This window comes from Cyprinus carpio, chromosome B25 (assembly GCF_018340385.1).
Source record: "Cyprinus carpio isolate SPL01 chromosome B25, ASM1834038v1, whole genome shotgun sequence".
Taxonomy (NCBI): Eukaryota; Metazoa; Chordata; class Actinopteri; order Cypriniformes; family Cyprinidae; genus Cyprinus; species Cyprinus carpio.
The window spans coordinates 12,884,017-12,896,127 of NC_056621.1; the positions used below are offsets into that span (position 1 = coordinate 12,884,017).

Sequence of the window (12,111 nt, forward strand, 5' to 3'; positions counted from 1 at the left end):
TTTTGAGTCGGCTCTTTTTAGTCAATCAAAAACATACAGCAGGACCAGTGCAGTCTGATTGCCAAACGCATGTGTGAACAGTGTAGTCCAGATAGACAAGAGAATAGAAGGAAGAATGATCGCGTGTCAGTTCTTTTTAGTAAAAATAATAATAAATAAAAACACACAACAACAACAGTGCGACCAGTGCAGACTGATTGGGCTCAAACGAATGAATCTCAAACATGAGCAGAATCATTGAGACTAAAGATAGGCTACGTTTTATTGAGAATCTGGTATTTTTTTGGAATGAACTGAAATGTTACCAACACACATTTTTCTTTTTAGAAGTTATATGTGTATTGCGTTACTTAGGTTCATCTAAAACTATCTTGCTGAAAACCTAAGTTCCAATAAAAATATATCGTTTCACAAGATATATTTTGAGGGGAAAATCTAAAACGAGATCTGACCAGCAATAATAGCCTAAATTAAATCTCCTTTTGTCCAGAAATTTTCTTCTACAAAAGGCACTAAAAAGTATCGTTAATGAACCAAAATCGTTCGAGTAAGATTACACTCAACTCGTAACCGTGAACACGCGTCAGAATCATACGGAATTTCAGCGCAAACGTTCTGAGCATAATATATTTCTCCAAAGCGCGTACATGTTTTGGCATCTTAACACAGCCCCTCCCTACAAAAATAGCTCAGTGTAGACAGTGGGCGGTCATGCAGCAAATATGACATTCTTGTGGTTTTTTAGCACAAGCACGCCGGAAATCTAATAAATACACAAGACTACTTCAAAATAGCTACAGTAAAACGAGGGGCACAAATAATTTCAACAGCCTGGTAAACTACAAATAAGCTAAAAAAAACAAAAAAAAAAAAATTCAGCACACAACATGACTAAAGTTGGAGCCTCTGTCCGCGAGCGAGCTCCCCGCCAACGTCCTCCGGTCCGCTCACACGCTAATTAATCCAGTTAGGTTTTTGGGATAAACACACAGTAAGGTGTTGAAGCGTACACACTCTCTGTCCCTCCCTCCGGCTACGATCATATCACGTCGCGCAAATTAAAGGTAGATTTAACGAACGACTGTGTCTGGACGTTTTAAAAAATTACCCTAATTCTTTCGTCGTCATGTATCGCGACCGACAACGACCATCATAATGCGTCGCTGTCTCGCTTCAGCTCAGAAGCCACAAGCCGGTACGCGATCACAAAAGTCATTAATAACGTCAAGAAGAAGACAAAATATGCGGTCCAAATAAGGATACGCACCCCCTTCGCGGTCGTCAGACTCTCATAAAGCAAAGTGTCACTGAGAACTTCTTTGTCCGGACGCCACTGCGACACTGCGTAAAAGTCGCGCCCAGAGACCGCGTCGGCGCACGCTAGAACGCTGTCTCTGTAGTCTGCAAGACAGAAAGTGATACATACCGTGTGCTGAAGCGGGCCACTTTAACAGAGCGTCGTGTGTCTCGCGACTGATGGGTGTTCGGGAGCGCAGTCGCTGCTGTATGTGTGTGTGTGTGTGTGTGGGAGGGGCCGGAGAGTGTGTGTGGGTTGGCAGATTTGGGTTCTCGAGCAGAGCGGGATGGTTGCAGCAGCTCTGGCTGCAGCCACTCGCCGATTAAACTACAGATGCAGCTACTGTCTTAAGAAAAAGGGGTTAGGCTGGGAGGAGGGGGAGTTAGTGATACTTTCAATGCACCACAAGTAACCCTTTCATGTCTAATATTATATTACATTACATAGGCCTATGGCATGTTATATGCAATTTACCCCTATAGGCCCATTATATATAAAGAGAGTAATGCACTGATGCAGGTGTTGGTTTTAGTATATATGTAATGCAGCTGGTACCTATTTATTCCTACAGCAGTGATTTTTCTATTATACTATATGCTTTATTGCTTAGTTTAGCTGTGTCTTGTGTTTTGTATCTATTCATAAATATAACTGACATTCATGGATTCAGTCTCACTTATTTTTTGTTCTGTTTTATTGGTAGTTTGTGTTGCAGCTGCATTGCACCGACCTCCCTCAAGCTCTATATAAAGCCTGAAAGCACTATATAATGTAAATTTTATCAGTTGCGCATTACATCACAGTCATGTGATGTAAATATGCTGGCATCCATTAAGAGACAGCCCGCTCAATGTAAAATATAAGGGGTTGCTCACACAGAAAGGTTCCCATTGTTTTCTATGTAAATACGCAAGAAGGACATATTTGACTGCTGCGCTAGCATCTTCTAGTGCATGATGACACTGCATACTAAAATTGCAGCACTAAAGTTTAAAGGTTTCATACAATGCGATTTGAAGTTTTTCTTTATCTTTGGAGTGTTACAAGCTGTTTGTGCATATATAAGATCCATAAAGTTGCAAAGACTAAAGTCTCAAACCAAAGTCTCAAACTCAAAAAAGATATTCTCTATAAAAGTTAAGACTCGCCCACGCCTTCCTAAAACACCACATTCAAACACGCCCCCATAAATCTACTTCACTGTGTTGGATGATTTGCATAACACTGCCCAAATGTATACACAAACAAAGGCGGGATAACTTTTATTCTCACTGTAGCATTGTTTTTCCACCGCCGCCATGCTGGAGACGCTGTATGTTTCCAAAAATGTTAAGGGGCGTAACATTTCCGTCACACACTTGAGGTATTCGTACATTATTGTTGCTCCTATTTGACCTTTGTGTTGCCATTTTTTCAGGGTCTCATGACACAGCATTCTAAAAAACGTGACTTTTAAAAATCATAATTTTAACTTTTGAAAAACTGAAATCGCATACTAGATTTGAATTTATTTTCTAACCTTATGGGATGGTAAAGTGTCCATACGAGCATCTGAGCATCAAAATATAAAAATGAAGCCTACCCTCTTTCACCAAGCCCTTTTATTTTCAGCCCTTCCATTTCAACCACCTGTTATATAAGACCACTTTCACAATCTAGTCAGTTCTCGATGGACTGAATCAAGTTCTGCCATGCATTTTGCCTCTGTTTCACCCAGAAATGTCACATTATCATTTCATGTTTTTTATAGTTTATTACAGCCTTACTGAATGAGTGCTTGACCTGAATAAGGGTTGCTGCAGGCACTGCATGGCTTTATGGCATGATAAGAGAACTGAATTTTGGTGCAGTGTTTTTTCTGCTGTGCCCATTCTGCCAGACAGGCCATATTTTCAATTTTCCCCCTCTATGGAACAATCCTGATCTATTTTGATATGCTTTCCAGACATAATTTGCAGTCAGATCAGCACAGATAATCAGCAAAGGCTCAATTTATGAAGATGAAATGTCTTATCTTATTTCTCATTTATATGGGTTGTGATTGTGAAATCAATAGAGCAAACAAATGATTTTCTCTCTCACTTTCCCTCTGCGTGTAATGTAATTTAATTAATGATTAAATGCTGTTAAAGTGCCCTGGAAAACTTACTGTCATTACCAATGCATCCATCTAATGATTCATTAAAAACAACATGCTAAAATCAGTGCCAGGTATTTTTTTATGCTCCGGTTTAGTGCTTTGACTCGAACAGAATCTGCAGTGTTATCAATATCCAAATCATAAATTATTGAGCAGCCTCAATTATGCATGACTGACCTCCCTCTGCTGTTCAGGATGTCAGCACAAATTGCATGAATGAATGGCTCTCTAAAACACTACAATATGTCTCTCTTTGAACCAAAAAAATATGGCCAGTAATTTAAATACATTATATATACTACCGTTAAAAAAATTTCATCCGATTCTTTACAAATGTTTTTGGAGGTATTTTATGCTCACAAAGGCTGCATTTATTTGATCAAAATACAGTAAAACAGTTATATATTGAAGTATTATTAAAATTTAAAACAACTGGTTGATATATATATAAATGTCTTTATTTATTTTATTTTGTTTGTTGATGGAAAAGCTTAATTTTCAGTCTTCAGTGTCACATGATCCTTCAGAAATCATTCTAATATGCTTATTTACTGCTCAAGAAACATTTATTATTATTATCAATGTTAAAAACCTATCAGTTTTTTAAAACCGCATAGTGCAAAAATGTTTCCAAGTCAAAACACAAATGATAATCTGTTAAATCAGCTTGAGTGTTTGTTTTGTTCCTCATTTCAGTGTCTGTGCGTAGCCACGAATGTCTCACTGGCCTTTTGTATCAGTCGAAAACAAAAGCCTGCTGAAGATTGCTCAAACAACTGAGGGGATTGTGTTTGTTCTAGCGCTTAAAAATATATTGTACAGCCCAGAACTGGATAAATTGATTTTCAGAGAAGAATAATATTTAGTGGATATATTTACCTCTTGAATTCCACCTCATTCCCTAAAGGCCACGATGTATGTGTATGAACTTAATCTTTTGCTGGTGTCAAGAGCAGCAGCCCTTTCCTGAGCACTTTTTTATACAGTATGCTAGTATTCTGCTTTATTTCATCATCTAAAATTCCGCAATTTTAGGGCAAAGGCATGTTGAGGCATCTTCTGTAACATTATGTTATCTTTACAGTCACATTTGATCAATTCAATGCATTCTTGCTGAATAAACACATTAATTTCTCTAAAAAGTAATCTAACTGACCCTAAACTTTTGAACAGAAATATACACACACATAAGCCTACATCAAAAGAGCTTTTAGAATTTTCAGAGGTATGAAGTTTTGGCTTTGGGCCTTAATTATCAGTCCGTCTGAAAATCATGTGATCGTTCGCTTCCCCCTCAGCATCAGTGAAATTCATAACTATGGCTCAGTGCTTGCATTATAAATAGGTCCTGCTTGAGGCTTCAGCACTAGAGTACCGATTTCCTTTGTGTGTATCCTGAGAGAAAAAGGAAAGAGTTTTCTCTAGGTATTATAGACTTGTGGGAACACGTGACTTAGACGGGACTGGAAATATCAGAAAATTCTTCTCCAGACCATTACTTCCCCGCCTGCAGACAATCAGTCTTCCCAACCGCTGACTCATAGAGCATAACGGTGGTCGAAACGTCTCATTCGGTCTCTCTAATAGGATATTTGAGAGGATGAAGCCTGTCAGCAGCTAATGCAGTGGTGGTCACAGTTTAATAAAAAGCCAATTATGCCAGTATCTGATATTACCAAAGTACAAAGAATTCATTTTACTGCAGGCCGCTATTCCTTCTCAAGGCATTCCTTAAAATACATTAAGATATCATAAGTCCATATAGTGTCATATTAATTGGGTAACAACAGTTAACAGTTGCTGTAATGTGCACATAGTACTTCTCTCCTCACAAAGCGCACTCACATCGACGCTCACCTTGACTCATGCCAAGATGCAGGTCACCATGGAAACTTCTAGTAGAAGAAGAGAGGAGGTTGAGTGACTCAGTAAAAATGAAAACACTGATCATGCCGTTTCCTTGGCCTGAACCTCCCCACCAGCCGCAGCTAAACTTGACTGATCGAGGTCATTACTGCTGTATTTTATTTTGTATTTTATTTTTTTTAGATCATCTGGGAGATTGTTAATGCCTCATTTCTTTGTTTCTGGCAGACACTGGAGGGATCGGTCCTGTTACGCAGCACTTTAAAAAATATGAATATGCTCTGGTCAAACTGAAAATCTTAACACCAATGACAAGACAATCTCTCCCAATGGGCTAACTTTCTATTTCTCTATGTCTCGCTCTCTGTATACAAGTACACTAAAATACATATATGAAATTAGCACAGTGGAAGGGATTGACTTTTTTTCATGCTCACCAAAGATCATAGTACAGTAAAAACAGTAAAATTGTGAAATATTTTTACAATTTAAAATAACTGTTTTCTATATTAATATATTTTAAAATGTAATTTATTCCTGTGATGCCAAGCTGAATTATAAAATTCAGCTTGGCATCATCATCATTAAATTTGAGCATTTTCAGCATTATTACTTCAATCTTTAATGTCACATAATCCTTTAGAAATCATTCTAATGTGCCGATTTGATGCTTAAGAAACATTTACTGTTATTATAAACATTGAAAACAGTTGCACTGCTTAATATTTTTGTGGAAAATGTCATGTTTTTTTCAGGATACTCTGCAAGATGAATAGAAAGTTCAAAAGAACAACATTTATTTGAAAACAAAATTGCATTAAATAATTTAATGTTACTTACATTTAATGTAAACAAGTATTAATTTCTAAAAATATTATTGACCCCAGGCTTTTAAAATTGTAGTTAATATAATGATACATATCATTTCCATCTTTAAAATGAGTGAGTTTAATATTTTATCTAATATATTCCGACATATATGATGGGGACATGAAAATGTGCTGCATAATAGGAATGACACAGCTGTATCTTTTGGCCACCTGCAGTTCATTACCAGGAAAAGCACAAAGGAGCAGCTCTCGGTTCTCAGAGGGCTTCAGACTGCTGAGTAACTCTCAGTTCACTTCACACCCAAGAGCTGTGAGGATATAATCAGGTAACTGATACTTACCAAAACAGATGAGAAATTAGATCTGGATGCAAGGAGTGTCTACAGTTACAAAATGCTTGAAATATTACTGAATTCTTTAATAGATAGATAGATAGATAGATAGATAGATAGATGCTGAATATGATACGGCCGAATCGATACTGCGGTCCCATTTGCACCATCAGCCCGGGAGCCTCATGTCTGACAGGCCTTGAGCCACAGAAAAGCACAATCTGAGACATCAACCTTTAGTAGTTGTTAACCTTGTATCACCCCACAGACCAGTCATCACAATCTGATCTAAGTACACATCACGCCCTTCAGCAGGGTCAGAGGGCATCACTCCACCTCCCAAGCTTTATTCCATCCATTTACTGTCGTTGCAGTCTATTAGTGCTCTTTTATTCTAACCTTAGTATTACTAGGCCCATATTGTGTTAAAGGGATAGTTCACCTAAAAATGAAAATTTTGTCATTAATTACTCACCCTCTTGGCGTTCCAAACCAGTAAGACGTTCATTCATCTTCTGAACATAAATTAAGATATTTTTTGATGAAATCTGAGTGCTTTCTGACCCTGCACAGACAGCAACACAATTACCACGTTAAAGGCCCAGAAAGGTACAGTAGTAAGGACATCATTAAAATAGTCCATGTGACATCAGTGGGTTCAATTTTATGAAGCTACGAGAATACTTTTTCAATACATTTGTCTGTTGCGTTGCTGTTTATGGAGGGTCAGACAGCTCTCGGATTACATCAAAAATTATTTCATTTATGTTCTTAAGATGAACGAAGGTCTTATCGGTTTGGAACGGCACGAGGGTGAGTTATTATTGACAGAATTTTCATTTTTGGGTGAACTAAAACAAAGGCAGGTATGACGTTTCAAGTAATGTAGCTTATTGAGGAGAGATGTGCTACTTTTCTAAGCTTTTGAACTTGCTTGGGTTTTTTTCTGCCAGGCTTGCAATAATATTAACACACAAAAAACTCAAAACACTTTAGAAAATACATACTGTAGCAAAACCTTGGCAACTCTCTGCATGTTGGTTTGTTTGTGAAATAGGTGGTGATAAGGGACTGTCTTTGTGAGTGAGTCATAAAAACCAGTCCCTCCAGGATTTTGCGGAACTTTTTTCAGATTTTTGCGGCCTAAAATTACTGATTTTGCTGTGGCTTTTCTCAAATTTTGCAGTGAAAATATACCACAGAAAACTGTTATGACTTTTCTGACTTCGAGAACCACTGTAGGGCTCCAGACTAACATTTGAGGACACCAGCACTAGTGCCATTCAGTTCTACAGAAGATGGCACCAGCACCTGACAGTAAAGCACTCAACCTAATCACACATGTACATCTCAGAGATGTCTATTTAATGTCTGCATTTACATATGCAAGATGTATTTTTTAAGAATGCTTGTTCATCTGCAGTAGGTCTCTAAGATGTTTCCTGTCAGATGTCAAATAGACATTTATTAGAATGCATGTAAAACTGCTTCTTAGACGTTTATCAGAGTACACAGCAGATGATTCCCAGATCTTTAGCAGACGTCTTACAGATGTAATAAATATATTACATCTGATAAAATGTACTTTTATTACTTTCATTCATAATGTCTAAATATAGTTTAATGAATACAAAAAAATATATATTAGGGAGTGAAAATGGCCTATAAGTACTTCTCTGCAGCCATCTACTAGTGGTAATTTAATACATTTTTTTATTTTTAAATAATTGTTTTCTTTCCAACATCATAAAACTTTTAGCTTTATACATGGGGGAAACCTATAAAGGATGAACAAATATCGTCACATTAAAAATAACTTTCAAATTCGGTAATACTTAAAACTTTGAAGTGCTGGGAAAAGTTGTGTGAAGCATTTAAAAACACTCGAAAACATTAGACCATTTCTTCCACAAGTTGTTCCTGTAGTTTTACTGTTAAATCCATGGTGAATGGTGGTGATTTGTGTTTATTGAACAATGTTTTTACTGGTTTTCCACATCAGTGGCGTTTGTTCTGATATCAGCTTTAACAGAATTCTGCGCTGAATTTGAATGCTTCTCACAAGATTTCCCAGAGATGTTGATTCTGTGGCGAATTCGACATGCCGTTCCAAACCTGTAAGTCCTTCGTTCATCTTTGGAACACAAATTAAGATATTTTTGATGAAATTCGAGAGCTCTCTGATCCTCCATGCAACATCAGTGGGTTATCTGTAATTTTATGAAGCTACAAGAAAACTTTTTTTGTACGCAAAAAAAAAAAATAAATAAATAAATAACACCTTTATTCAACAATTTTTCTCCCTTGAACCGCTGATGTCAAATGGCCTATTTTATTGACGTTCTTGGTACCTTTCTGGACCTTGAATGTGGTAGAACCCTTGCTGTCTATAGAGGGTCAAAAAGCTCTTGGATTTCATCAAAAATATCTTAATTGGTGTTCTGAAGATGAACGAAGGTCTAACGGGTTTGGAATGACATGAGGGTTAGTAATTAATGAACGCAATTAAAAACACAATGAAACTGTGAAAGCAAGTGAGTAGATGAGGTTTCTTGTTTGGTGTGTTTAACTAAAAATCTTCCCAACACCCACTGTTGTCCCATTTGGCCACTTGTTAACAACCACTCTTTTAAGGATAAGTAAAAATGACAAGGTAATGTATTTTATGTCATATGATAAATGTGAAAATATTGTGAGCTTGTGTTAACCACAAACCTTATTTCACTCATTTAACCAAAAACCCGTTCACTGACTGCAGAATGATGAAACCAGAAATGCTAAAACGATCGTCTGAAGGGTTTTGGCTTACAGAAATACATCATCTCTGCAGCGCTCTGTTGTTATATGAGAGCATTATGACATTGGCAGTCACTGTTGGTTTGGACATAATCAGTGATCACATGCAGTCCCGTGCCTATATATATTCAGAACAAAAGAATCTATGCTAAATTACATTGCCATTTACATGAATTTCATCTCCAGCTACTGTATCATTTACCTCCTCTGACAGCAGCTTAGGGTTTAAAATGGGTAGTAAAGCACTTTCTCAGCAGTTAGGAAATGAATAGCATGCTAGTCTTTAAAAAACAGCTTATCACTATTATAAAATGGCCTGTCTTACACTGAGGCACATTTGAGCCTTTGTGATTCTGCCTCAGCTCAACCCACTACACAGATCAAGGTCCGTCCCGCCCAACACACACTGCAGCAGTCAAGCACTGGCTCTGCAGCTCCTCTCCTCCTCCTGACACAGCTCTTTGATTACCACTGTGCCAGGCAGTACAGTGGAAGCAGGACCCGTGCAAACACACATGCTGGACTCCCAGTGGGTAGATTCTCAGTGCTGCATTAGCTGCATATCGTGTGTGTTATCTGTGAGCTCTCTGTAAGCAAGATCACTGCAGTGTGACCTTGGGCCGGCCATATGAACAGCTTGACTCCAATTGAAAATATTTATTTATGTGTGGCATACTGGGAAATAAATGGATTCATTGTTCATTTAGCTTGCGCTTTATCTTTTTATACAGTATATTTCATATAAACTTCTGACTTCATTTGCATTCAACTCTACTGCAGGATCAAGATGTCTTCCTTTCATTCGGACTGACCTCTGACCTCGGCTGAGAACTGGGCGGAATGTCTGGTTATGAAAAGCTGTAGTTGTTGGTCCAGGTCACATTCTGACACATTGATGTCCCAGGAACGAATACCTGCAGGTACAGAGAGACATGTGACATGATCAATATGAGCAAAGTTCCTGAACTGTACATGTGTACGCAATGTTCATTCACACCCTCATTTCACATAATGAGCTTTAGCTCATTTCCTCTTTTTTCATATATATCATACTTATTTTCATTAAATTATATTATAAAAATTTATGAATAATGCATGAAAAGGTAAAATTGAAAAAATTTCCTCTTTTCGTATATACAGCATGTTAACATATATCATACTATTTCATTAATTACAAATTATATTACTTCATTTTTTATCATTACTTAGTATTTAAATGTGATAGCATTTTGTGTGGAAAGTTGACTTCAGAATTTCACAAATTTCCTCTTCATATATAGCATATATCAATGTATATCATACAATTTTATTAATTGCAATATATTATTTTACATTACTTAGTATTATGATGTAATAGAACAATTTGAGTTGAAAAATGAAAATACATTTCAATGTGCTATTTTATTTATATTAATATTTTGATTAATGTTATCTGTAATTGTTATAACATAATTGTGATAATAATAATGAAAATATTTATATTAATTACTTAATTTTATTATTTTGTTAAATAAACTTTTAGTTTATATTTAAATTGTAATTTTTCAACCCCAGTTATTAGTATGGTCTTAGACATCTGCCATATAGTTTTAAACATGAGATTTAGTGTGTTGTGCTCAGAATATTCATTGAGTGTTACATAAGATCCCAAAATTTTAGATGTGTGTTAAGCTTCTACTGCGCTGAACTTCAAAGTCTAAATTGGAGAATTAGGGAATGAAATGAAATCTCTATGCCTCTGAACGCTCCTCGGCTGTGTCCTTCCTCCTCTGTTCTTTATAGAGATGAAGGACTATTTTCCTCAGATTCTGTTTTGCTTTGTAGATGAAGTGTAAATCTTGCAAACACTGCAGTGTTTGTCCTCAGAAATGCTGTGTCATTGGGATTTAAAACAGGTAATGACCGCAGAGATGAACCGATACTTCTGTTTTCTCCGAATAAGATTTACACAGCCTATAGAAACACAAGACATTCCTGACAGTATTGATTTCACTCTCATCAATATGCTAATTTCTGATTAAGAGTCTGTCAGGAGGAATGGGATAATCCTCAGATTTCTAGACGTTCAAACATTAGAGAATGCTGCAGATGGAGCATGTCAGGACTGTAAATGTACTGAATGTGAGTAGCGTAACAAGAAGACTTTTTACAGTCAAAGTCAAGCTTCACAATCATTAGACAAAATGCCAGTAGTTATGATAAGAAAATGTTCATTCAGCAAACTTTTATGAGAACAAAAAGCTGGCAGATAAATAATAAAACATATTTTAGAGTACTAAACCAATAAAAAATAACCAGGACTATTTTCTTTGCTGAAATATGAAAACACTTAACTTTGTGCTTTAAAATTTAACTGTTTATTACACATAAGCTTAAATGTTAGATGCTTCTTAGATGCTTAAGCTTCTATTGAATAATAGGCTAGAAAAAGGTACCCATAGATACAAAAGCTAGATATATACACTTTAGGTACTAATATGTACTTTTTAAGTGCTACTTATTTAGTGGTAAAAAAAAAAAGATAAAGATAAATAAAAATATGTACCTTTTAGCTTTTGTACCTTAGGTTATCACTGCAGCGACAGCTTTGTACCTTTTTTCTGAGATTGTATGCACATTTTCCAAGACTATTTTATGCTTGAAAGAAAAATCAACACTAGGGACACTCCTACTGCCATAATTAATCACCGGCCTATAGTAAGTTTAAACACCTGCTCAAAATATAGTGGTAAATAAACAACATTTTCAACAACAATATCTCGAGATTCCCGTCCTTACAGACCATCAAAACTGCAGCTTTATCAATTTCATACAAAAATGCACAATTCATGCCGCAGTGCTCAGTGCTCA

The 12,111-nt window shown here is 36.5% G+C and overlaps 1 protein-coding gene across 1 annotated transcript in view; it reads right to left on the reverse strand.

The window, feature by feature from the left end:
* LOC109079986 (electromotor neuron-associated protein 1-like) overlaps positions 1 to 12,111 on the reverse strand; it is a 24,031-nt gene that overhangs the window by 10,876 nt on the left and 1,044 nt on the right. Inside the window, 1 exon segment of the mRNA XM_042753031.1 lies at positions 10,074 to 10,175. Coding sequence (XP_042608965.1) covers positions 10,074 to 10,175 — 102 coding nt within the window.